The 27,164-nt window shown below is 48.8% G+C and overlaps 1 protein-coding gene across 6 annotated transcripts in view; it reads right to left on the bottom strand.

Moving 5' to 3' along the window:
• Positions 1 to 27,164, bottom strand: part of mark2b (MAP/microtubule affinity-regulating kinase 2b) — a 148,229-nt gene that overhangs the window by 32,286 nt on the left and 88,779 nt on the right. For 4 of the 6 annotated variants that reach the window (XM_082965307.1, XM_082965305.1, XM_082965308.1 and 1 more), the window contains exons 13-15: positions 21,885 to 22,015; positions 17,487 to 17,572; positions 14,424 to 14,585 (exon numbers count right to left, since the gene is read on the bottom strand). In XM_082965307.1, the coding sequence (XP_082821433.1) occupies positions 14,424 to 14,585; positions 17,487 to 17,572; positions 21,885 to 22,015 (379 nt within the window). The remainder of the gene's footprint in view (positions 1 to 14,423; positions 14,586 to 17,486; positions 17,573 to 21,884; positions 22,016 to 27,164) is intronic. The other 2 variants (XM_082965309.1, XM_082965310.1) reach the window with 1 other exon arrangement.

Below are 27,164 nucleotides of genomic sequence, written 5' to 3'. Positions count from 1 at the left end.
GTTAGAGCAGGTAGCCTAGTGGTTAGAGCAGGTAGCCTAGTGGTTACAGCAGGTAGCCTAGTGGTTAGAGCAGGTAGCCTAGTGGTTAGAGCAGGTAGCCTAGTGGTTAGAGCAGGTAGCCTAGTGGTTACAGCAGGTAGCCTAGTGGTTAGAGCAGGTAGCCTAGTGGTTACAGCAGGTAGCCTAGTGGTTAGAGCAGGGTAGCCTAGTGGTTAGAGCAGGTAGCCTAGTGGTTAGAGCAGGTAGCCTAGTGGTTAGAGCAGGGTAGCCTAGTGGTTAGAGCAGGGTAGCCTAGTGGTTAGAGCAGGGTAGCCTAGTGGTTAGAGCAGGGTAGCCTAGTGGTTAGAGCAGGTATCCTAGTGGTTAGAGCGGGTAGCCTAGTGGTTAGAGCGGGTAGCCCTAGTGGTTAGAGCAGGTAGCCTAGTGGTTAGAGCAGGGTAGCCTAGTGGTTAGAGCAGGTAGCCTAGTGGTTAGAGCAGGTAGCCTAGTGGTTAGAGCAGGTAGCCCTAGTGGTTAGAGCAGGTATCCTAGTGGTTAGAGCAGGTATCCTAGTGGTTAGAGCAGGTATCCTAGTGGTTAGAGCAGGTAGCCTAGTGGTTAGAGCAGGGTAGCCTAGTGGTTAGAGCAGGTAGCCTAGTGGTTAGAGCAGGTAGCCTAGTGGTTAGAGCAGGTAGCCTAGTGGTTAGAGCAGGTAGCCCTAGTGGTTAGAGCAGGTATCCTAGTGGTTAGAGCAGGTAGCCTAGTGGTTAGAGCGGGTAGCCCTAGTGGTTAGAGCAGGTATCCTAGTGGTTAGAGCAGGTAGCCTAGTGGTTAGAGCGGGTAGCCTAGTGGTTAGAGCGGGAAGCCTAGTGGTTAGAGCAGGTAGCTCTAGTGGTTAGAGCGTTGGGCCAGTAACTGAAAGGTTGCTGGGATCGAATCCCCGAGCTGACGAGGTTAAAATCTGTCATTCTGCCCCTGAACAAGCCAGTTAACCCACTGTTCCCCGGTAGACAGTCATTGTAAATAGGGATTTGTTCTTAACTGACTAGTTAAATAAAAATGATAATGGCTGCTACCCTCCAACGTTGGTCAGAGCCAAGTCCTTCACACCTGTGGTGCCAAATCTATTACCGTCACAGAGAAGTAATCTGGAACGGGATACATCTGTCCCCAGAGTGGGTGTGTCTGTCCCAGAGTGGGTGTGTCTGTCCCCAGAGTGTGTGTGTGTGTGTGTCTGTCCCCAGAGTGTGTGTGTCTGTCCCCAGTGTGTGTGCGCGTGTGTCTGTCCCCAGTGTGTGTGTGTGTGTGTGCGCGTGTGTGTGTCTGTCCCCAGTGTGTGTGTGTGTGTGCGTGTGTGTCTGTCCCCAGAGTGTGTGTGTCTGTCCCCAGTGTGTGTGCGTGTGTGTCTGTCCCCAGTGTGTGTGCGTGTGTGTCTGTCCCCAGTGTGTGTGCGTGTGTGTCTGTCCCCAGTGTGTGTGCGTGTGTGTCTGTCCTCAGAGTGTGTGTGTCTGTCCTCAGAGTGTGTGTGTCTCTCGTGATGTTTAGATAATCCACAAAGCCATCAGAGCTGTTTGGGGTCAGAGAGAGATCAAGTCACACACCTGAACACAAGATCACACACCTGAACACACACACTGAACACACACACACACAGCCCACACACACACACTGAACACACACACACAGTGAACACACACTGAACACACACACACTGCCCACACACACACTGCCCACACACACTGAACATTTGTCTGTCTCCATTTGTCTGTCTCTCTGAGTCCTGTATACAGCTGGCCTGTTCATTTGTCTGTCTCTCTGTGAGTCCTGTATACAGCTGGCCTGTTCATTTGTCTGTCTCTCTGTGAGTCCTGTATACAGCTGGCCTGTCCATTTGTCTGTCTCTCTGTGAGTCCTGTATACAGCTGGCCTGTCCATTTGTCTGTCTCTCTGTGAGTCCTGTATACAGCTGGCCTGTCCATTTGTCTGTCTCTCTGTGAGTCCTGTATACAGCTGGCCTGTCCATTTGTCTGTCTCTCTGTGAGTCCTGTATACAGCTGGCCTGTCCATTTGTCTGTCTCTCTGTGAGTCCTGTATACAGCTGGCCTCTAAACCCTCTCTGGACACTGGTGTGTAATCCACCACACACACACACACACACACCCACACACACACACACACACACACACACACACACACACACACACACACACACACACACACACACACACACACACACACACACACACACACACACACACACACACACACCCCTGAGGTAAGCCTGGGCTGTGTTCAGTAGGTACAAAACGATACAAACATTAAAACTAAACAATAAGAACAACTAATTGAGTCTAATTTAAAAAATAATAATTTGAAAACAGTTTTTTTTCCTGTTTCGTGCCTTCTGTACCCTTCGTTGCTAAGGGGTCTCCAAGAAACAACCCAACATAACTGTCAAAAGTACACTGCACACAGACACACACACACCGTGTAGTGTATTTTGGACAACACAAGTCTACATCCCAAATGTGTTATATATTTCCTACTGTGGTAGTTGGTATATATGAAATACGTGCAACTCCAGCAGAGGCCTATCGGTATCGAGGGAGACCTGGAAACACCTCGAGAATATAAAAAAAAAACAGATGGGTTTTAATCCTAGTAAAAATTTCGTCTTAATTAAGTCAGTTAGGATCACCACTTTATTTTAAGAATGTGAAATGTCAGAATAATAGTAGAGAGAATGATTTATTTAGCTTTTATTTCTTTCATCACATTCCCAGTGGGTCAGAAGTTTACATACACTCAATTAGTATTTGGTAGCATTGCCTTGAAATTGTTGAACTTGGGTCAGATGTTTCGGGTAGCCTTCCACCAACTTCCCACAATAAGTTGGGTGGATTTTGGCCCATTCCTCCTGACAGAGCTGGTGTAACTGAGTCAGGTTTGTAGGCCTCCTTGCTCACACACGCTTTTTCAGTTCTGCCCACAAATGTTCTATGGGATTGAGGTCAGTGCTTTGTGATGGCCACTCCAATACCTTGACTTTGTTGTCCTTAAGCCATTTTGCCACAACTTTGGAAGTATGCTTGGGGTCATTGTCCATTTGGAAGACCCATTTGCGACCAAGCTTTAACTTCCTGACTGATGTCTTGAGCTGTTGCTTCAATTTATCCACAATTTTCCTTCCCCATGATACCATCTATTTTGTGAAGTGCACCAGTCCCTCCTCCAGCAAAGCACCCCCACAACATGATGCTGCCACACCCGTGCTTCACGATTGGGATGGTGTTCTTGGGCTTGTAAGCCTCCCCCTTTTTCCTCCAAACATAACGATGGTCATTATGGCCAAACAGTTCTATTTTTGTTTCATCAGACCAGAGGACATTTCTCCAAAAAGTACGATCTTTGTTCCCATGTGCAGTTGCAAAACAGTAGTCTGGCTTTTTTATGGTGGTTTGGAGCAGTGGCTTCTTCCTTGCTGAGCAGCCTTTCAGGTTATGTCGATATAGTTTTACTGTGGATATAGATACTTTTGTACCGGTTTCCTCCAGCATCTTCACAAAGTCCTTTGCTGTTGTTCTGGGATTGATTTGCACTTTTTGCACCAAAGTACTTTCATCTCTAGGAGACAGAATGCGTCTCCTTCCTGAGCGGTATGACGGCTGCGTGGTCCCATGGTGTTTATACTTGCGTACTATTGTTTGTACAGATAAACATGGTACCTTCAGGCGTTTGGAAATTGCTCCCAAGGATGAACCAGACTTGTGGAGGTCTACAATTTATTTTCTGAAGTCTTGGCTGATTTCTTTTGATTTTCCCATGATGTCAAGCAAAGAGGCACTGAGTTTGAAGGTAGGCCTTGAAATACATCCACAGGTACACCTCCTATTGACTCAAACAATGTCAATTAGCCTATCAGAAGCTTCTAAAGCCATAACATAATTTTCTGGAATTGTCCAAGCTGTTTAAAGGCACAGTCAACTTAGTGTATGTAAACTTCTGACACACTGGAATTGTGATACAGTGAATTATAAGTGAAATAATCTGTCTGTAAACAATTGTTGGAAAAATGACTTGTGTCATGCACAAAGTAGATGTCCTAACCGATTTACCGAAACTATAGTTTGTTAACAAGAAATTTGTGGAGTGGTTGAAAAACCTGTTTTAATGACTCCAACCTAAGTGTATGTAAACTTCTGACTTCAACTGTATATATTCCACTGAGGTTGGAATAATACTGTGAAATTGTGAAAACTATGATAATGAGCATTTAGTGTAAGAGCTGTTTGAAAAGACCTCCTGAAATGTCAGCCTGTTGTGGTGGGATGGAGTTTTGGCCTGCCTTGTGACATCACCAGGTGGTAACTAAGTTAACAGACCAATAAGAAAGAGTTCCAAACTATGGATATGGAAATATGGACAGATTTGCTTTACGTTTCAAACTAAACTGAACAAAAATATAAACACAACATGTAAACTGTTGGTCCCATGTTTCATGAGCTGACATTTTTTTTTAAAAAGGGCAGAAATGTTCCAGACGTACAAAAAAAAAAGCTTATTTCTCTCAAATTTTGTGCAGAAATTTGTTTACATCCGTTAGTGAGCATTTCTCTTTTACCTAGATAATCCTTCCACCTGACAGGTGTGGCATATCAAGAAGCTGATTAAAACATCATGATCATTACACAGGTGCACCTTGTGCTGGGGACAATAAAAGGCCACTTTAAAATGTACAGTTTAGTCACACAACACAATGCCACAGATGTCTAAAGTTTTGAGGGAGCGTGCAATTGGCATGCTGACTGCCGGAATGTCTACCAGAAAATTGAATGTTCATTTCTCTACCATAAGCTGCCGCCAACGTCGTTTTCGCTAACTTTACACTACGTCCAACCGGCATCACAACCACAGACCACGTGTAACCATGCCAGCCCAGGACCTCCACATCCAGCTTCTTCACCTGCAAGATCGTCTGAGTGGGGTTGGGGGGGTGGGGGTGCTGAGGAGTATTTCTGTCTGTAATAAAGCCCTTTTATGGGGAAAAAACTAATTCTGATTGGCTGAGCCTGGCTCCCCAGTGGGTGGGCCTATGCCCTCCAAGGCCCACCCATGGCTGTACACCTGCCAAGTAATATGAAATCCATAGATTAGGTCCTAATGATATTATTTAAATTGAACGGTTTCCTTAATAAAATCTTTGAAATTGTTGCATGTTGCGTTTATATTTGTGTTCAGTATAGTTCATTTAGTTTGGTTTTCTTGTTAAAATAATAACAAATAATTACATTCCATGTCAATTTACAATGCAGAATAACGGTCTTATTAAGTTAGTATGACCGCTACGGTCTGATAACTACCAGTCACCAAGGCCTACCGCTACGGTCGGATAATGAAGTTATATCTACCACGGTCACCCAGGCCTACCGCTACGGTCGGATAACTACCAGTCACCCAGGCCTACCGCTATGGTCGGATAATGAAGTTATATCTACCACGGTCACCCAGGCCTACCACTACGGTCGGATAATGAAGTTATATCTACCACGGTCACCCAGGCCTACCACTACGGTCGGATAATGAAGTTATATCTACCACGGTCATACAGCCCTACTCTTGAAAGCATGTTTGTTTGTCCAAGGGGACACTATGGCTTTTTAAAATGCCGACAAGACAAAAACTTTTTATGTTGACAGTTTCAAAGCGCCTCTGAACGGGCACTTTACTTGGCGTGTAAAGGAATGGCACTTCTGAAGCGGGACTAACGTCCATCACTAGGGATTATGGCTCGAAAGGATGCACATTTTTCCAATTAAAATTCAGATTTTGTATTTTCGTAGCAGGTTAGGAGAACTTCCGCAGTAGGTTGACAAAAGCTGGATCCCTTCTAGCCATGACCATCACTAGGTGACCATAACTGTCAATCAAATAATCTCGAGCTGCTTGCTCGCAGACCACTCTCTCCTAAAACAATACCCATCTTTAAAGTACGTTAAACGTCGTGATTTACCAAGACATTTAATAGAAAGGAAACAAGTCTTCTTCTTCTTGGAATCGACTCCTAAGATTCAGTATTTTTGGAACGGATGAGACCGATTAGTTGCTGTACTTTTTAAAAATGGTTTTGTTTGTTATGAAATCACTTTTTCTACTTTTATCTATTTTTTAGCTTGCATCTTTCCTAGTGAGCTAGCGAGGGTAGCGGGACAGTAGAGGCAGGTTGGCCACCAGAAGGAGTCAGGACCGTTCACTAAATCAAATCGAATTAGTCACAATGCACTGAACACAACAGGTGTAGACCTTACAGTGAAATGCTGACTAACGAGGCCCTAACCAACAATGCAGTTTAAAAAAAAATATATACAGATAAGAAATAAAAGTAACAAGGCCTATCTATTGGCAATCAATAGCTGTATCTCGCAATGGAATGCTGTATTTCACAATTTCTTTGCTTGCAAATGTCTCGCAACTTCAGTAAAGCAGGGCCTATCATCAATAAACAGGCTAGGATATTCCACACGCAACAGACTGAGCACACAAAGAACAGGCGAACCAGCTGCATTGTCATTCACATTTTGTGGGAGGAAACAAAATTCAAACGAAAACAATTTGTTTCCATTAGGGATTTTTCTTAACGTTAAGCATCCCAATTTCGTTTAAACTTTCACAACCCTACTCCAAACCTCTGTCAATAATTTGCAGATTCATTCCTGGATGCCATAATAAGACATTGTCTGAATTAGAGGTCGGCCGATTAATCGGAATGGCCGATTAATTAGGGCCGATTTTAAGTTTTCATAATCGGAAATCGGTATTTTTGGACGCCGATTTGGACGTTTTTTTTTTATTTTATTTTTTTAGACCTTTATTTAACTAGGCAAGTCAGTTAAGAACACATTCTTATTTTCAATGATGGCCTAGGAACGGTGGGTTAACTGCCTTGTTCAGGGGCAGAACGACAGATTTTTACCTTGTCAGCTCAGGGATTCAATCTCGCAACCTTACGGTTAACTAGTCCAACGCTCTAACCACCTGCTTTACATTGCACTCCACGAGGTTACGCGAATGCAGTAAGAAGCCAAGGTAAGTTGCTAGCTAGCATTAAACGTATCTTATAAAAAACAATCAATCAATCATAATCACTAGTTAACTACACATGGTTGATGATATTACTAGTTTATCTAGCCTGTCCTGCGTTGCATATAATCGCTTAGGTACACGTTGCTCCAACCATAAACATCAATGCCTTTCTTAAAATCAATACACAAGTATATATTTTTTAAACCTGCATATTTAGTTAATATTGCCTGCTAACATGCATTTCTTTTAACCTGTTATGGCTAGGGGGCAGTATTTTCACGGCTGGATAAAAAAACGTACCCGATTTAATCTGGTTACTACTCCTGCCCAGTAACTAGAATATGCATATAATTATTGGCTTTGGATAGAAAACACTCCAAAGTTTCTAAAACTGTTTGAATGGTGTCTGTGAGTATAACAGAACTCAAATGGCAGGTCAAAACCTGAGAGATTCCTTTACAGGAAGTGGCATGTCTGACCATTTCTTGAACTTCTTTGCCATCTCTATCTATTACAAAGGATCTCTGCTCTAACGTGACACTTCCTACGTCTTCCATAGGCTCTCAGAGCCCGGGAAAAACCTGAATGTCGTCATTCCAGCCCCAGGCTGAAACACATTATCGCCTTTCTCAAGTGGCCGATCAAGGGACTGTGGGCTTAGGCGCGTGCACTGGCCGCCCCCGTCTTTGTGATTTTTCCTCTGTTTGCCGAAAAGGAGATTCCCAGGCGCAATATTATCGCTTTTTTACGAGATAAATTGCATAAAAATTGATTTTAAACAGCGGTTGACATGCTTCGAAGTACGGTAATGGAATATTTAGACATTTTTTGTCACGAATTGCGCCATGCGCGCGACCCTGATTTACCATTTCGGATAGTGTCTGGAACGCACGAACAAAACGCCGCTATTCGGATATAACGATGGATTATTTGGGACCAAACCAACATTTGTTATTGAAGTAGCAGTCCTGGGAGTGCATTCTGACGAAGACAACAAAGGTAATAACATTTTTGTTATAGTAAATCTGATTTTGGTGAAGGCTAAACTTGCCGGGTGTCTAAATAGCTAGCCAGTGATGGCTGGGCTATGTACTTAGAATATTGCAAAATGTGCTTTCACCAAAAAGCTATTTTAAAATCGGACATATCGAGTGCATAGAGGAGTTCTGTATCTATAATTCTTAAAATAATTGTTATGCTTTTTGTGAACGTTTATCATGAGTAATTTAGTAAATTGTTAGTAAATTGCCCGGAAGTTTGCGGGGGGTATGCTAGTTCTGAACGTCACATGCTAATGTAAAAAGCAGTTTTTTTATATAAATATGAACTTGATTGAACAAAACATGCATGTATTGTATAACATAATGTCCTAGGTGTGTCATCTGATGAAGATCATCAAAAGGTTAGTGCTGCATTTAGCTGTCTTCTGGGTTTTTGTGACATTATATGCTAGCTTGAAAAATGGGTGTCTGATTATTTCTGGCTGGGTACTCTGCTGACATAATCTAATGTTTTGCTTTCGCTGTAAAGCCTTTTTGAAATCGGACAGTGTGGTTAGTTAACCTCTCTAGGCTAGGCGGGACGAATTCGTCCCACCTACGTAACAGCCACTGCTATCCTGTGGCGCGATTTTCAAAACCTTAAAAATCCTATTACTTCAATTTCTCAAACATATGACTATTTTACAGCCATTTAAAGACAAGACTCTCGTTAATCTAACCACACTGTCCGATTTCAAAAAGGCTTTACAACGAAAGCAAAACATTAGATTATGTCAGCAGAGTACCAAGCCAGAAATAATCAGACACCCATTTTTCAAGCCAGCATATAATGTCACCATAATGTCGCTATTTAGACACCCGGCAAGTTTAGCACTCACCATAATCATATTTACTATTATAAAAGTTTGATTACCTTTTGTTGTCTTCGTCAGAATACACACCCAGGACTGCTACTTCAATAACAAATGTTGGTTTGGTCCAAAATAATCCATCGTTATATCCGAATAGCGGCGTTTTGTTTGTGCGTTCCAGACACTATCCGAAATAGTAAAGAAGTGTCGCGTGCATGGTGCAATTCGTGACAATAAAATTCTAAGTATTCCATTACCGTACTTCGAAGCATGTCAACCGCTGTTTAAAATCAATTTTTACGACATTTTTCTCGTAGAAAAGCGATAATATTCCGACAGGGAATCTCCTTTTCGGCAAACAGAGGAAAAAATCCCAAAGACGGGGGCGGTCGGGGTCACGCGCATAAGCCAGTGTCCCTTGATCGGCCACTTGAGAAAGGCGATAATGTGTTTCAGCCTGGGGCTGGAATGACGACATTCTGTTTTTTCCCGGGCTCTGAGCGCCTATGGACGACGTGGGAAGTGTCACGTTAGAGCAGAGATCCTTAGTAAATGATAGAGATGGAAAACAAGTTCAAGAAATGGTCAGACAGGCCACTTCCTGTAAAGGAATCTCTCAGGTTTTGACCTGCCATTTGAGTTCTGTTATACTCACAGACACCATTCAAACAGTTTTAGAAAATTTAGGGTGTTTTCTATCCATATGTAATAAGTATATGCATATTCTAGTTACTGGGTAGGAGTGGTAACCAGATTAAATCGGGTATGTTTTTTATCCAGCCGTGTCAATACTGCCCCCTAGCCCTAACAGGATAAAGGAGAGTCTTGTCTTTAAAATGCTGTGAAATAGTCATATGTTTGAAAAATAGAAGTTTTTGTATTTTTGAGGAATTTGTAATTCGCGCCACGCCTATCATTGGATATTGGAGCAGGTGTTCCGCAAGCGGAACGTCTAGATGTAAGAGGTTAACTAGGGAAAATGTGTCACTTCTCTTGCAAACAGAGTCAGGGTATATGCAACAGTTTGGGCCGCCTGGCTCGTTGCGAACTGTGAAGACTATTTCTTCCTAACAAAGACAGCCGACTTCGCCAAACGGGGGATGATTTAACAAAAGCGCATTTGCGAAAAAAGCACAATCGTTGCACGACGGTACCTAACCATAAACATCAATGCCTTTCTTAAAATCAATACACAGAAGTATATATACTGCTCAAAAAAATTAAGGGAACACTTAAACAACACATCCTAGATCTGAATGAAAGAAATAATATTTTTTCTTTACATAGTTGAATGTGCTGACAACAAAATCACACAAAAATAATCCATGGAAATCCAATTTATCAACCCATGGAGGTCTGGATTTGGAGTCACACTCAAAATTAAAGTGGAAAACCACACTACAGGCTGATCCAACTTTGATGTAATGTCCTTAAAACAAGTCAAAATGAGGCTCAGTAGTGTGTGTGGCCTCCACGTGCCTGTATGACCTCCCTACAACGCCTGGGCATGCTCCTGATGAGGTGGCGGATGGTCTCCTGAGGGATCTCCTCCCAGACCTGGACTAAAGCATCCGCCAACTCCTGGACAGTCTGTGGTGCAACGTGGCGTTGGTGGATGGAGCGAGACATGATGTCCCAGATGTGCTCAATTGGATTCAGGTCTGGGGAACGGGCGGGCCGGTCCATAGCATCAATGCCTTCCTCTTGCAGGAACTGCTGACACACTCCAGCCACATGAGGTCTAGCATCGTCTTGCATTAGGAGGAACCCAGGGCCAACCGCACCAGCATATGGTCTCACAAGGGGTCTGAGGATCTCATCTTGGTACCTAATGGCAGTCAGGCTACCTCTGGCGAGCACATGGAGGGCTGTGCGGCCCCCAAAGAAATGCCACCCCACACCATGACTGACCCACCGCCAAACCGGTCATGCTGGAGGATGTTGCAGGCAGCAGAACGTTCTCCACGGCGTCTCCAGACTCTGTCACGTCTGTCACGTGCTCAGTGTGAACCTGCTTTCATCTGTGAAGAGCACAGGGCGCCAGTGGCGAATTTGCCAATCTTGGTGTTCTTTGGCAAATGCCAAACGTCCTGCACGGTGTTGGGCTGTAAGCACAACCCCCACCTATGGACGTCGGGCCCTCATACCACCCTCATGGAGTCTGTTTCTGACCGTTTGAGCAGACACATGCACATTTGTGGCCTGCTGGAGGTCATTTTGCAGGGCTCTGGCAGTGCGTCTCCTGCTCCTCCTTGCACAAAGGCGGAGGTAGCGGTCCTGCTGCTGGGTTGTTGCCCTCCTACGGCCTCCTCCACGTCTCCTGATGTACTGGCCTGTCTCCTGGTAGCGCCTCCATGCTCTGGACACTACGCTGACAGACACAGCAAACCTTCTTGCCACAGCTCGCATTGATGTGCCATCCTGGATGAGCTGCACTACCTGAGCCACTTGTGTGGGTTGTAGACTCCGTCTCATGCTTCCACTAGAGTGAAAGCACCGTCAGCATTCAAAAGTGACCAAAACATCAGCCAGGAAGCATAGGAACTGAGAAGTGGTCTGTGGTCACCCCCTGCAGAACCACTCCTTTATTGGGGGTGTCTTGCTAATTGCCTATAATTTCCACCTGTTGTCTATTCCATTTGCACAACAGCATGTGAATTTTATTGTCAATCAGTGTTGCTTCCTAAGTGGACAGTTTGATTTCACAGAAGTGTGATTGACTTGGAGTTACATTGTGTTGTTTAAGTGTTCCCTTTATTTTTTTGAGAAGTGTATTTTTAAACCTGCATATTTAGCTAAAAAGAAATCCAGGTTAGCAGGCAATATTAACCAGGTGAAATTGTGTCATTTTGCGTTCATTGCACGCAGAGTCAGGGTATATGCAACAGTTTGAGCCGCCTGGCTCGTTGCGAACTAATTTGCCAGAATTTTACGTAATTATGACATAACATTGAAGGTTGTGCAATGTAACAGGAGTAACGTTTTGTTTTCGAGATGATAGTTTCCGGATTCGACCATATTAATGACCTACGGCTCGTGTTTCTGTGTGTTATTATGTTATAATTAAGTCTATGATTTGATAGAGCAGTCTGACTGAGCGGTGGTAGGCAGCAGTAGGTTCGTAAGCATTCATTCAAACAGCACTTTCGTGCGTTTTGCCAGCAGCTCTTCACAATGCATTGTGCTGTTTATGACTTCAAGCCTGTCAACTCCCGAGATTAGGCTGGTGTAACCGATGTGAAATGGCTAGCTAGTTAGCCGGGTGCGCGCTAATAGCGTTTCAAACATCACTCGCTCTGAGACTTGGAGTAGTTGTTCCCCTTCCTCTACATGGGTAATGCTGCTTCGAGGGTGGCTGTTGTCGATGTGTTCCTGGTTCGAGCCCAGGTAGGAGCGAGGAGAGGGACGGAAGCTATACTGTTACACTGGCAATACTAAAGTGCCTATAAGAACATCCAATATTCAAAGGTATATGAAATACAAATCGTATAGAGAGAAATAGTCCTATAATAACTACAACCTAAAACATCTTACCTGGGAGTATTGAAGACTCATGTTAAAAGGAACCACCAGCTTTCATTTGTTCTCATGTTCTGAGCAAGGAACTTAAACGTTAGCTTCTTTACATGGCACATAATGCACTTTAACTTTCTTCTCCAACACTTTGTTTTTGCATTATTTAAACCAAATTGAACATGTTTCATTATTTATTTGAGGCTAAGTTGATTTTATTGATGTATTATATTAAGTTAAAATAAGTGTTCATTCAGTATTGTTGTAATTGTCATTATTACAAATAAAACAATTATTATTATTATTATTATTATTAAATCGGCCGATTAATCGGTAGCGGCTTTTTTGGCCCTCCAATAATCGGTATCGGCGGCGAAAAATCATATTCGGTCGACCTCTAGTCTGAATTATTAAATGGACTGTCACTCCCCAAAAGAAGACAACTGCATTGGTAACAATTTGTTTCTAAATGTATCAACTTGAAATGTCCCTGTATATATTATTAAGGAACACCTAACTTTACAAGACTCACGATACTCCTTTCAACCACAGCAGCGATTACAAATTCCAAGGGTACATCTTTCAGATACAAAAGGCCCAACTGACTAGAATCATTTACCTGTAGAAATCAGGACATTAAAAAAATCACAGTGAATTTAAGAAATACATTTTTCAAATGTTCAGAACAAACTGCAAGCTAATAGAAACATCACCATGTGAAGATATTAGTAAATATGTATATATTATATAGGTACTTAGTTGTATTAGTAGTTGTAGCAGTAGTTAAAATATATATTTGGACACTTGAAAACGAGATCGTGCATCTCAAGAGATTTCATTCTTCAAAATGTCAAATAAGATAAATACTATGGTACTACTGGGTCAATCTGGCGTTGGTTGGGTGAGAGGACGGATATTGGAACATGGAAGCATTGATCATTCAGTCACTTCATAAACTAACGTCCCGTTCACTCTCTCAGGCTCTTTCTCAATCATATTGTCTCAATTGCTTGCATCCTATCTCCTCGTCTCCTTCTGAAAACCCAATGGAGAAGAAGGTCAGAGGGGTGGGACCTTCTCCAATACGGTTGAGGAGGCGAGGAATCACAAAAAGACAAATTGAGAAAGAGCACACCAAGTGTTTACACATTTTCCCCTCCCTCTCCACTGTCCGTCCCTCCCTCTCCACTGTCCGTCCCTCCCTCCCTCTCCACTGTCCGTCCCTCCCTCCCTCTCCACTGTCCGTCCCTCCCTCCCTCCCTCTCCACTGTCCGTCCCTCCGTCCCTCCCTCCCTCCCTCTCCACTGTCCGTCCCTCCCTCCCTCCCTCCCTCCCTCTCCACTGTCCGTCCCTCCCTCCCTCCCTCTCCACTGTCCGTCCCTCCGTCCCTCCCTCTCCAGTGTCCGTCCCTCCCTCTCCACTGTCCGTCCCTCCCTCCCTCTCCACTGTCCGTCCCTCCCTCCCTCCCTCCCTCTCCACTGTCCGTCCGTCCGTCCGTCCGTCCGTCTCCTCTGTCCGTCCGTCCGTCCGTCCGTCCGTCTCCTCTGTCCGTCTCTCCCTCCCTCCCTCTCTCTCCTCTGTCCGTCTCTCCCTCTCTCTCCTCTGTCCGTCTCTCCCTCCCTCCCTCTCTCTCCGTCTCTCCCTCCCTCCCTCTCTCTCCGTCTCTCCCTCTCTCTCCGTCTCTCCCTCCCTCCCTCCATCCCTCCCTCCCTCCCTCTCTCTCCGTCTCTCCCTCCCTCCCTCTCTCTCTCTCCCTCCCTCCCTCCCTCCCTCTCTCTCCGTCTCTCCCTCCCTCCCTCTCTCTCTCTCCGTCTCTCCCTCCCTCCCTCCCTCTCTCCTCTGTCCGTCTCTCCCTCCCTCCCTCTCTCCTCTGTCCGTCTCTCCCTCCCTCCGTCTCTCGCTCTCCTCTGTCCGTCCCTCCCTCCCTCCCTCTCTCCTCCAGACCCGGGGCTTCAGGGAGGGGTTCTAGCAGGGTGTAAGGGGGTTAGAGGCCACTTGCCTGGGCCGGTGATGCAGTGCGTGGAAGTCAGGGCCGGGAGGCGGACAGGGGTGGTTGGTGGTGGACAGGGACTTGTGGTGGCGGGGACGGGAGGAAGAGGAGGAAGAGGAGAGGATGGCAGCAGCAGACGAGGTGGAGGCTCGGGACCCGGGGGTGTTCAGGCTGGTAGGGGGAGGGGAGCGCCCGCCCGACACACACACACACACATGCATGACAGGAGTGTGTGAGGGCGGGCAGGGCGTGGATGGGATAAGCATGGTTAGGAGCAGCAAAACATAACACTTTCAGCATAGGGGAGGGAGAGAAGGGGAGGGGGAGAAGGGGAAAGGGTAAGCGAGGAAGAGAGAGGAGAAAGGGAGGGAGGAGTGGAGCGTAAAAGAGTGGAAATAGACTTTAATAAATACAGGGGAGCAGAAGTAGAGAGTTGTTGACAAGAGCTTAAACACACACACACACACACACACACACACACACACACACACACACACACACACACACACACAGAGAGAGAGGGAGAGAGAAAGAGAGGAGGTTCAATAGAGGTCAAAGCAACAGACTACTGATTACATAGTGACTGAACAGCCATACATAGCCCAAAGAGGAAAGACAGACAGGGATTAGCATGGCTTGTGGTGGGGAAATAACAGTATTTATTCAGGCTGAGGACTGGAGGTTGTGTGTGTGAAGACTACTAGAGGCAGTCTGCAGACCCTTACAACACCACAGTTAATATTCCATCACTAATCCCTTTATACACACACACACACACACACACACACACACACACACACACACACACACACACACACACACACACACACACACACACACACACACAGAGAGAGAGACAGAGACAGAGACAGAGACAGATGGGAGGGGAGAGAGAGAGAGACACAGAGAGAGAGATGGGAGGGGGGGGAAGAGGGAGGGAGGGAGGACAACTCCACACAGTATTTAGGTTAATGATGATGAACATGACATGGGATGTGTCCAAAACACCACCCTATTCCCTATATAGTGCACTACTTTAGACCAGGCCTGGCTCCCTATTCCCTATATAGTGCACTACTTCAGACCAGGGCCCACTATACAGCGGGTCGGGTGCCGTTTGGGACACATCCACGTGTGAAATCAACATTGAAAGCGTCACTTAAATCCCTTTAAGTCTAATGACACCTTATTCCCTATATAGTGCACTACTATAGACCATGAGCCATGTAGGGGTTAGTGCTCCATGTAGGGGTTAGTGCTCCATGTAGGGGTTAGTGCTCCATGTAGGGGTTAGTGCTCCCATGTAGGGGTTAGTGCTCCATGTAGGGGTTAGTGCTCCATGTAGGGTTAGTGCTCCATGTAGGGGGTTAGTGCTCCATGTAGGGGTTAGTGCTCCATGTAGGGGTTAGTGCTCCATGTAGGGGATTGTGCTCCATGTAGGGGTTAGTGCTCCATGTAGGGGTTAGTGCTCCATGTAGGGGTTAGTGCTCCATGTAGGGGTTAGTGCTCCATGTAGGGTTAGTGCTCCATGTAGGGGTTAGTGCTCCATGTAGGGGTTAGTGCTCCATGTAGGGGTTAGTGCTCCATGTAGGGGTTAGTGCTCCATGTAGGGTTAGTGCTCCATGTAGGGGTTAGTGCTCCATGTAGGGGTTAGTGCTCCATGTAGGGTTAGTGCTCCATGTAGGGGTTAGTGCTCCATGTAGGGTTAGTGCTCCATGTAGGGGTTAGTGCTCCATGTAGGGGTTAGTGCTCCATGTAGGGTTAGTGCTCCATGTAGGGGTTAGTGCTCCATGTAGGGGTTAGTGCTCCATGTAGGGGTTAGTGCTCCATGTAGGGGTTAGTGCTCCATGTAGGGGTTAGTGCTCCATGTAGGGGTTAGTGCTCCATGTAGGGGTTAGTGCTCCTGGTCATTAGTAGTGTACTACTGAGGGAATAAGGCGTGATAACCAGGGAGGAGAGCACTTCTACAGTAGGTGACATACATTTACAATCAAAACATTTTAAAACCTGTCTGTTTAAGATGCTCATTTTATGACAATGATGTCAATATGAATTCACTGAATACAGCATAGGGCAGGTTGAAGTGTGTGTGTGTGTGTGTGTGTGTGTGTGTGTGTGTGTGTGTGTGTGTGTGTGTGTGTGTGTGTGTGTGTGTGTGTGTGTGTGTGTGTGTGTGTGTGCGCGCATCTGTTTTAGCGAGAGAAGAGAACTGACAGTTGGAACGGTAGAGAGACTGCTAGTTGACAGGGAGAGACAGTAGGGTACCGGCAGGGAGAGACAGTAGGGTACCGGCAGGGAGAGACAGTAGGGTACCGGCAGGGAGAGACAGTAGGGTACCGGCAGGGAGAGACAGTAGGGTACCGGCAGGGAGAGACAGTAGGGTACCGGCAGGGAGGGACAGTAGGGTACCGGCAGGGAGAGACAGTAGGGTACCGGCAGGGAGAGACAGTAGGGTACCGGCAGGGAGAGACAGTAGGGTACCGGCAGGGAGAGACAGTAGGGTACCGGCAGGGAGAGACAGTAGGGTACCGGCAGGGAGAGACAGTAGGGTACCGGCAGGGAGAGACAGTAGGGTACCGGCAGGGAGAGACAGTAGGGTACCGGCAGGGAGGGACAGTAGGGTACCGGCAGGGAGGGACAGTAGGGTACCGGCAGGGAGAGACAGTAGGGTACCGGCAGGGAGAGACAGTAGGGTACCGGCAGGGAGAGACAGTACCTTTTCTTCTTAAAGATACAGGTAGAAGTGAAGGGAGGAAGAGAAGTAAGGGTGTGGTGTGTGTGTGTGTGTGTGTGTGTGTGTGTGTGTGTGTGTGTGTGTGTGTGTGTGTGTGTGTGTGTGTGTGTGTGTGTGTGTATCCATCCTTGCGTGTGTCAACCAGCCTGTCGTGAAGCCAGTAATCCTAGCCTACTAATCCTCGTCCAGTGATGGATGATTTTCACCCCCAGGAAGGCTCACCATCCCTGGGGAACAGCTGCATGCCGGCCTGGGCCAACTGGCAAGTGGCTGGGGACTAAAACCTGGCAAGGAATAGCAGCCAGAGCCAAGCTCTCTCTCTCTCTCTGTGTGTGTACCTGTCCTTGCCGTTCTGTACCCCCTGCTCCAACGAAGCTCTCTCAGTGAGAGGAGAGTTTCTGCTGCGACCCGACAATATGCTATTCTGGAGAGAGAGCGAGAGAGAGAGAGCGAGAGAGAGAGAGAGAGAGAGAGAGAGTCGGGGGGGAGAGATTGAGGGGGGAGAGAGAGAGAGAGAGAGAAAGAGAGAGAGATCGAGAGAGAGAGAGAGAGAGATCGAGGGGGGAGAGAGAGAGGCGAGGGCAAGAGAGACAGACCAAGAGGACAGGGTATAATTGTGGTATAGAACAATGTCAACAACACATCAATCAAAACCATGCACTCATAACTCGACTGTGGAGTGGTGTGGAGTGGTGTGGAGTGGTGTAGAGTGGTGTAGAGTGGTGTAGAGTGGTGTAGAGTGGAGTGGAGTGGTGTAGAGTGGTGTAGAGTGGTGTAGAGTGGTGTAGAGGAGTAGAGGAGTAGAGCGGAGTGGTGTAGAGCGGAGTGGTGTAGAGCGGTGTGATGTAGAGCGGTGTGGTGTAGAGTGGAGTGGAGTAGAGTGGAGTAGAGTGGAGTGGAGTGGAGTAGAGTGGAGTGGAGTAGAATGGAGTGGTGTAGAGTGGTGTAGAGCGGTGTATAGCGGTGTGGTGTAGAGTGGAGTGGTGTAGAGTGGTGTGGAGCGGTGTAGAGCGGTGTAGAGCGGTGTAGAGTGGTGTGGTGTAGAGTGGTGTGGTGTAGAGTGGTGTGGTGTAGAGTGGTGTGGTGTGGTGTAGAGTGGTAGAGTGGTGTGGTGTAGAGTGGTGTGGTGTAGAGTGGTGTGGTGTAGAGTGGTGTGGTGTAGAGTGGTGTGGTGTAGAGTGGTGTGGAGTGGTGTGGAGTGGTGTGGAGTGGTGTAGAGCGGAGTGGTGTAGAGCGGAGTGGTGTAGAGCGGAGTGGTGTAGAGCGGAGTGGTGTAGAGCGGAGTGGTGTAGAGCGGAGTGGTGTAGAGCGGAGTGGAGTGGTGTAGAGTGGTGTATAGCGGTGTGGTGTAGAGTGGAGTGGTGTAGAGCGGAGTGGAGCGGTGTAGAGTGGTGTAGAGTGGTGTAGAGTGGTGTGGTGTAGAGTGGTGTGGAGTGGTGTGGTGTAGAGTGGTGTGGAGTGGTGTAGAGCGGTGTGGTGTAGAGCGGTGTGGTGTAGAGCGGTGTGGTGTAGAGCGGTGTGGTGTAGAGTGGTGTGGTGTAGAGTGGTGTGGAGTGGAGTAGAGCGGAGTAGAGTGGTGTAGAGTGGTGTAGAGCGGTGTAGAGCGGTGTAGAGCGGTGTAGAGCGGTGTGGTGTAGAGTGGAGTGGTGTAGAGTGGTGTAGAGCGGAGTGGAGCGGTGTGGAGTGGTGTAGAGTGGTGTATAGCGGTGTGGTGTAGAGTGGAGTGGTGTAGAGTGGTGTAGAGCGGTGTGGAGCGGTGTAGAGCGGTGTAGAGTGGTGTAGAGTGGTGTGGTGTAGAGTGGTGTGGTGTAGAGTGGTGTGGTGTAGAGTGGTGTGGTGTAGAGTGGTGTGGTGTAGAGTGGTGTAGAGTGGTGTGGAGTGGTGTGGTGTAGAGTGGTGTGGTGTAGAGTGGTGTGGTGTAGAGTGGTGTGGTGTAGAATGGTGTAGAGCAGAGTGGTGTAGAGCGGAGTGGTGTAGAGCGGAGTGGTGTAGAGCGGAGTGGAGTGGTGTAGAGTGGTGTATAGCGATGTGGTGTAGAGTGGAGTGGTGTAGAGCGGAGTGGAGCGGTGTAGAGTGGTGTAGAGTGGTGTGGTGTAGAGTGGTGTGGTGTAGAGTGGTGTGGTGTAGAGTGGTGTGGAGTGGTGTGGTGTAGAGTGGTGTGGAGTGGTGTGGTGTAGAGTGGTGTGTAGTGGTGTGGTGTAGAGCGGTGTGGTGTAGAGCGGTGTGGTGTGGAGTGGTGTGGAGTGGTGTGGTGTAGAGTGGAGTGGAGTGGTGTAGAGTGGTGTAGAGTGGTGTAGAGTGGTGTAGAGGAGTAGAGCGGAGTGGTGTAGAGCGGAGTGGTGTAGAGCGGTGTGATGTAGAGCGGTGTGGTGTAGAGTGGAGTGGAGTAGAGTGGAGTAGAGTGGAGTGGAGTGGAGTAGAGTGGAGTGAAGTAGAATGGAGTGGTGTAGAGTGGTGTAGAGTGGTGTAGAGTGGTGTAGAGCGGTGTATAGCGGTGTGGTGTAGAGTGGAGTGGTGTAGAGTGGTGTGGAGCGGTGTAGAGCGGTGTAGAGTGGTGTGGTGTAGAGTGGTGTGGTGTAGAGTGGTGTGGTGTAGAGTGGTAGAGTGGTGTGGTGTAGAGTGGTAGAGTGGTGTGGTGTAGAGTGGTGTGGTGTAGAGTGGTGTGGTGTAGAGTGGTGTAGAGTGGTGTGGAGTGGTGTAGAGTGGTGTGGAGTGGTGTGGTGTAGAGTGGTGTGGTGTAGAGTGGTGTGGTGTAGAGTGGTGTGGTGTAGAGTGGTGTGGAGTGGTGTGGAGTGGTGTGGAGTGGTGTGGAGTGGTGTAGAGCGGAGTGGTGTAGAGCGGAGTGGTGTAGAGCGGAGTGGTGTAGAGCGGAGTGGTGTAGAGCGGAGTGGAGTGGTGTAGAGTGGTGTATAGCGGTGTGGTGTAGAGTGGAGTGGTGTAGAGCGGAGTGGAGCGGTGTAGAGTGGTGTAGAGTGGTGTAGAGTGGTGTGGTGTAGAGTGGTGTGGTGTAGAGTGGTGTGGTGTAGAGTGGTGTGGAGTGGTGTGGTGTAGAGTGGTGTGGAGTGGAGTGGTGTAGAGTGGTGTGGTGTAGAGCGGTGTGGTGTAGAGCGGTGTGGTGTAGAGCGGTGTGGTGTAGAGCGGTGTGGTGTAGAGTGGTGTGGTGTAGAGTGGTGTGGAGTGGAGTAGAGCGGAGTAGAGTGGTGTAGAGTGGTGTAGAGCGGTGTAGAGCGGTGTAGAGCGGTGTATAGCGGTGTGGTGTAGAGTGGAGTGGTGTAGAGTGGTGTAGAGCGGAGTGGAGCGGTGTGGAGTGGTGTAGAGTGGTGTATAGCGGTGTGGTGTAGAGTGGAGTGGTGTAGAGTGGTGTAGAGCGGTGTGGAGCGGTGTAGAGCGGTGTAGAGTGGTGTAGAGTGGTGTGGTGTAGAGTGGTGTGGTGTAGAGTGGTGTGGTGTAGAGTGGTGTGGTGTAGAGTGGTGTGTAGAGTGGTGTAGAGTGGTGTGGAGTGGTGTGGTGTAGAGTGGTGTGGTGTAGAGTGGTGTGGTGTAGAATGGTGTGGTGTAGAGTGGTGTAGAGCGGAGTGGTGTAGAGCGGAGTGGTGTAGAGCGGAGTGGAGTGGTGTAGAGTGGTGTATAGCGGTGTGGTGTAGAGTGGAGTGGTGTAGAGCGGAGTGGAGCGGTGTAGAGTGGTGTAGAGTGGTGTAGAGTGGTGTGGTGTAGAGTGGTGTGGTGTAGAGTGGTGTGGAGTGGTGTGGTGTAGAGTGGTGTGGAGTGGTGTGGTGTAGAGTGGTGTGTAGTGGTGTGGTGTAGAGCGGTGTGGTGTAGAGCGGTGTGGAGTGGTGTGGAGTGGTGTGGTGTGGAGTGGTGTGGAGTGGTGTAGAGTGGTGTAGAGTGGTGTAGAGTGGTGTGGAGTGGTGTGGTGTAGAGTGGTGTAGAGTGGTGTGGAGTGGTGTGGTGTAGAGTGGTGTAGAGTGGTGTAGAGTGGTGTGGAGTGGTGTGGAGTGGTGTGGTGTAGAGTGGTGTGGTGTGGTGTAGAGTGGTGTAGAGTGGTGTGGAGTGGTGTGGTGTAGAGTGGTGTGGTGTAGAGTGGTGTGGTGTAGAGTGGTGTGGTGTAGAGTGGTGTGGAGTGGAGTAGAGTGGTGTAGAGTGGTGTAGAGCGGAGTGGTGTAGAGCGGAGTGGTGTAGAGCGGAGTGGTGTAGAGCGGAGTGGTGTAGAGCGGAGTGGTGTAGAGCGGAGTGGTGTAGAGCGGAGTGGAGTGGAGTGGTGTAGAGTGGAGTGGTGTAGAGTGGTGTAGAGTGGAGTGGTGTAGAGCGGTGTAGAGTGGAGTGGTGTAGAGTGGTATAGAGTGGTGTAGAGTGGTGTGGTGTAGAGTGGTGTGGTGTAGAGTGGTGTAGAGTGGTGTGGAGTGGTGTGGTGTAGAGTGGTGTGGTGTAGAGTGGTGTGGTGTAGAGTGGTGTGGTGTAGAGTGGTGTGGAATGGTGTGGAGTGGTGTGGTGTAGAGTGGTGTGGAGCGGTGTAGAGTGGTGTGGTGTAGAGTGGTGTGGTGTAGAGTGGTGTGGTGTAGAGTGGTGTGAAGTGGTGTAGAGTGGTGTGGAGTGGTCTGGAGTGGTGTGGTGTAGAGTGGTGTGGTGTAGAGTGGTGTGGTGTAGAGTGGTGTAGAGTGGTGTGGTGTAGAGTGGTGTGGTGTAGAGTGGTGTGGTGTAGAGTGGTGTGGTGTAGAGTAGAGTGGTGTGTGTGCTCACGGTAGAGGGTGTGGCACTCTTCTTGCGGTCAGAGACAAGAGGGCTGGTCAAAACTTTGGCCGAGCTGCCAGATCCTTTCCTCCCAGAATCCTCCTTGTTGTCCCCCTGACCACGCCCCCTGGCAGAAGACCCTGAGAGAGAGAGAGAGAGAGAGAGAGAGAGAGAGAGAGAGACTGAAAGTAGTACACAGGCACAGAAGCCACAATTTCATCCCCCTCCGGCGTCAAGTTTTTCCCAAGCTTCATATTTAGGATCAGCTTCCCCTCCCTCAATCAGAACATTAAAAGGTCCATTATAAAATCATTTCTGGGTAACAATTAAGTACCTTACCGTGATAGTATTCAATTAAAACGCTCAAAAACAAACAAAAATAGCTTAGCAAAATGCTATTTCTCAAGCAAGAATTTAGCTAGGACTGTGTGAGAGTGGTCAGAGAGGGGCCTAATAGGAGGAGCCTAATGGGATGGATGTGTAACCTGAAAACGAGCTGTTATTGGCCGAGAGGAGGAAGAACTCTTTGTTATTGGTAACCAGAGTTTGCGAGTGGAGTTGAGCGGTCGGAAATCCCGCTCGTCGCTCATGTCCTATTACATTATTATGTAAAATGAAATTGTATTTAACCTTTTATTTAACTAGGCAAGTCAGTTAAGAACAAATCCCTATTTACAATGACTGTCTACCGGGGAACAGTGGGTTAACTGCCTTGTTCAGGGGCAGAATGACAGATTTGTACCTTGTCAGCTCAGGGATTCGATCCCAACGCTCTAACCAATAGGCTACCCGCTCTAACCACTAGGGCTACCCGCTCTAACCACTAGGGCTACCGGCTCTAACCACTAGGGCTACCCGCTCTAACCACTAGGGCTACCCGCTCTAACCACTAGGGCTACCCGCTGTAACCACTAGGGCTACCGGCTCTAACCACTAGGGCTACCCGCTCTAACCACTAGGGCTACCTGCTCTAACCACTAGGGCTACCCGCTCTAACCACTAGGGCTACCCGCTCTAACCACTAGAGCTACCCGCTCTAACCACTAGGGCTACCGGCTCTAACCACTAGGGCTACCGGCTCTAACCACTAGGGCTACCCGCTCTAACCACTAGGGCTACCGGCTCTAACCACTAGGCTACCCGCTCTAACCACTAGGGCTACCCGCTCTAACCACTAGGGCTACCCGCTAACCACTAGGGCTACCCGCTCTAACCACCAGGCTACCCGCTCTAACCACTAGAGCTACCCGCTCTAACCACTAGAGCTACCCGCTCTAACCACTAGAGCTACCCGCTCTAACCACTAGGCTTCCCGCTCTAACCACTAGGCTTCCCGCTCTAACCACTAGGGCTACCCGCTCTAACCACTAGAGCTACCCGCTCTAACCACTAGGGCTACCGGCTCTAACCACTAGGGCTACCGGCTCTAACCACTAGGCTACCAGCTCTAACCACTAGGCTACCCGCTCTAACCACTAGGGCTACCCGCTCTAACCACTAGGGCTACCCGCTCTAACCACTAGAGCTACCCGCTCTAACCACTAGGGCTACCCGCTCTAACCACCAGGCTACCCGCTCTAACCACCAGGCTACCCGCTCTAACCACCAGGCTACCCGCTCTAACCACCAGGCTACCCGCTCTAACCACCAGGCTACCCGCTCTAACCACTAGAGCTACCCGCTCTAACCACTAGGCTACCTGCTCTAACCACTAGGCTACCTGCTGTAACCACTAGGCTACCTGCTCTAACCACTAGGGCTACCTGCTCTAACCACTAGGCTACCTGCTGTAACCACTAGGCTACCTGCCACCCCCGTTAAAACAGCATCTTAACACTAAGTAGGTCAGGAGCCAGACAGGAAGCCTAAGAAGGAATGAAAATGAATTATTTAAGCTGTATTACTTCAAGGTTATAAAGACAGCCATTGTGAAACATTAGTGAGTGTGACACACTAGGCTGGTAGAGAGACAGGAACATTAAGGCTCAGCATTTAACCTACATTGTGGTGTATTAAATCACATAACGGCTGTGACTTATTTACAAATTAAATGAAGAAAAAAAAAATGCCTTTGTCGTCTCTATATTGCCTTTGAATTCATGTTTAGAAACAGCAGTTTGTCCAGAGTCTGTGTCTTCATGTGATGGTGTCTGGAGAACAGGCCAGAACAGAACAGAACAGGACAGAACAGATCAGGACAGGCCAGAACAGGACGGGCCAGAACAGGCCAGAACAGGCCAGAACAGAACAGGCCAGAACAGAACAGGCCAGAACAGAACAGGCCAGAACAGAACAGACCAGGTCAGGCCAGAACAGAACAGAACAGGCCAGAACAGAACAGAACAGAACAGAACAGAACAGGCCAGAACAGAACAGACCAGGTCAGGCCAGAACAGAACAGAACAGGCCAGAACAGAACAGAACAGAACAGGACAGAACAGAACAGGACGGGCCAGAACAGAACAGGCCAGAACAGAACAGGCCAGAACAGAACAGGCCAGAACAGAACAGACCAGGTCAGGCCAGAACAGAACAGAACAGGCCAGAACAGAACAGAACAGAACAGGACAGAACAGAACAGAACAGGACGGGCCAGAACAGAACAGGCCAGAACAGAACAGGCCAGAACAGAACAGACCAGGTCAGGCCAGAACAGACCAGGCCAGAACAAAACAGGACAAAACAGAACAGAACGGGCCAGAACAGAACAGGACAAAACAGAACAGAACGGGCCAGAACAGAACGGACCAGAACAGAACAGGCCAGAACAGAACAGGCCAGAAATGGCCAGAACAGAACAGAACAGGACAGAACGGGCCAGAACAGAACGGGCCAGTACAGAACAGGTCAGAACAGAACAGAACAGGTCAGAACAGAACAGCAGTGGGCGAGACCCTCCCCTCGCTTGCAGAGCCACTAGGGATTTGGGATGCCACTAGGGATGCCAGTAGGGACGCCACTAGGGACGCCACTAGGGACGCCACTAGGGATGCCACTAGGGATGCCAGTAAGGACGCCACTAGGGATGCCACTAGGGATGCCAGTAGGGACGCCACTAGGGACGCCACTAGGGACGCCACTAGGGATGCCACTAGGGATGCCAGTAAGGACGCCACTAGGGACGCCACTAGGGATGCCACTAGGGATGCCACTAGGGACGCCACTAGGGACGCCACTAGGGATGCCACTAGGGATTAGGGATGCCACTAGGGACGCCACTAGGGACGCCAGTAGGGATTAGGGATGCCACTAGGGATGCCAGTAAGGACGCCACTAGGGATTAGGGACGCCAGTAGGGATGCCAGTAGGGATGCCAGTAGGGATGCCACTAGGGATGCCACTAGGGATGCCACTAGGGATGCCACTAGGGACGCCAGTAGGGATGCCACTAGGGATGCCAGTAGGGATGCCACTAGGGATGCCACTAGGGACGCCAGTAGGGATGCCAGTAGGGATGCCACTAGGGATGCCAGTAGGGATGCCACTAGGGATGCCAGTAGGGATGCCACTAGGGACGCCACTAGGGACGCCACTAGGGATGCCACTAGGGATGCCAGTAGGGATGCCACTAGGGACGCCACTAGGGACGCCACTAGGGATTAGGGATGCCACTAGGGATTAGGGACGCCACTAGGGATTAGGGACGCCACTAGGGATTAGGGATTCCACTAGGGACACCACTAGGGATGCCACTAGGGATTAGGGACGCCACTAGGGACGCCACTAGGGACGCCAGTAGGGACGCCACTAGGGACGCCACTAGGGACGCCAGTAGGGATGCCACTAGGGACGCCAGTAGGGATGCCACTAGGGACGCCACTAGGGACGCCAGTAGGGACGCCAGTAGGGACGCCAGTAGGGATGCCACTAGGGACGCCACTAGGGACGCCACTAGGGATGCCACTAGGGATTAGGGACGCCACTAGGGACGCCACTAGGGACGCCAGTAGGGACGCCAGTAGGGATGCCACTAGGGACGCCAGTAGGGACGCCACTAGGGACGCCAGTAGGGATGCCACTAGGGACGCCACTAGGGACGCCAGTAGGGATGCCACTAGGGATGCCACTAGGGATGCCACTAGGGATGCCACTAGGGATGCCACTAGGGACGCCACTAGGGACGCCACTAGGGACGCCACTAGGGACGCCACTAGGGATGCCACTAGGGACGCCACTAGGGATGCCAGTAGGGATTAGGGACGCCACTAGGGACGCCACTAGGGACGCCAGTAGGGATGCCACTAGGGATGCCACTAGGGATGCCAGTAGGGATGCCACTAGGGATGCCACTAGGGATTAGGGACGCCACTAGGGACGCCACTAGGGACGCCAGTAGGGATGCCACTAGGGACGCCAGTAGGGATGCCACTAGGGATGCCACTAGGGACGCCACTAGGGACGCCACTAGGGACGCCACTAGGGATGCCAGTAGGGATGCCAGTAGGGATGCCACTAGGGATGCCACTAGGGACGCCACTAGGGATGCCACTAGGGATGCCAGTAGTTGTGCCACTAGGGATGCCACTAGGGATTAGGGACGCCACTAGGGACGCCACTAGGGACGCCAGTAGGGACGCCAGTAGGGACGCCACTAGGGATGCCACTAGGGATGCCACTAGGGACGCCAGTAGGGATGCCACTAGGGATGCCACTAGGGATGCCACTAGGGATTAGGGACGCCACTAGGGACGCCACTAGGGACGCCAGTAGTTGTGCCACTAGGGATGCCACTAGGGATGCCAGTAGTTGTGCCAATAGGGACGCCAGTAGTTGTGCCAGTAGGGATGCCAGTAGGGATGCCACTCTTGCCAGGCTGGGTAGAGATGCAGATTTTCAAAACGAAAAGCTCCTTGAAAGTTGGAATATGCCAGGCCTATGGGGCAAAATCAATTATGGCCTATTGTATGGCTAATAGAACAAAAACGAAGGAAACTTTGAAGCAATCTGATTTTTAGTTTAGAAAGACTTTGCTACAATGACACAGTTATCTACCCACCTCGTTCCTTTCTGTTAGCATGTGCACATAGTAAGTACACGATCATGCTCATAGGATACCTGTCTTTTCAGATTCCACAATGATTCTTTAGTTGTGGACATTACATCATCACACTCCCTCTCTTGCTATTGGTTCACATCTTCGTAATACCCTGACTACACCGCTCGCGTCAATTATTGCACCCACACTGCTCACGCACGTCAACGAGCGTCTGCGTTACCAAGGTGAAAAATAGAAGTTGATCGTTTTATGTGTGGATTAATTGTCGGAGTAGAGGACCTTGTGCATTTCAG

This window comes from Salmo salar, chromosome 18, assembly GCF_965601325.2.
Source record: "Salmo salar chromosome 18, fSalSal1, whole genome shotgun sequence".
Taxonomy (NCBI): domain Eukaryota; kingdom Metazoa; phylum Chordata; class Actinopteri; order Salmoniformes; family Salmonidae; genus Salmo; species Salmo salar.
The sequence above is the reverse complement of the archived record's forward strand: the minus strand, read 5'-3'. Positions and strand labels throughout refer to the sequence as shown.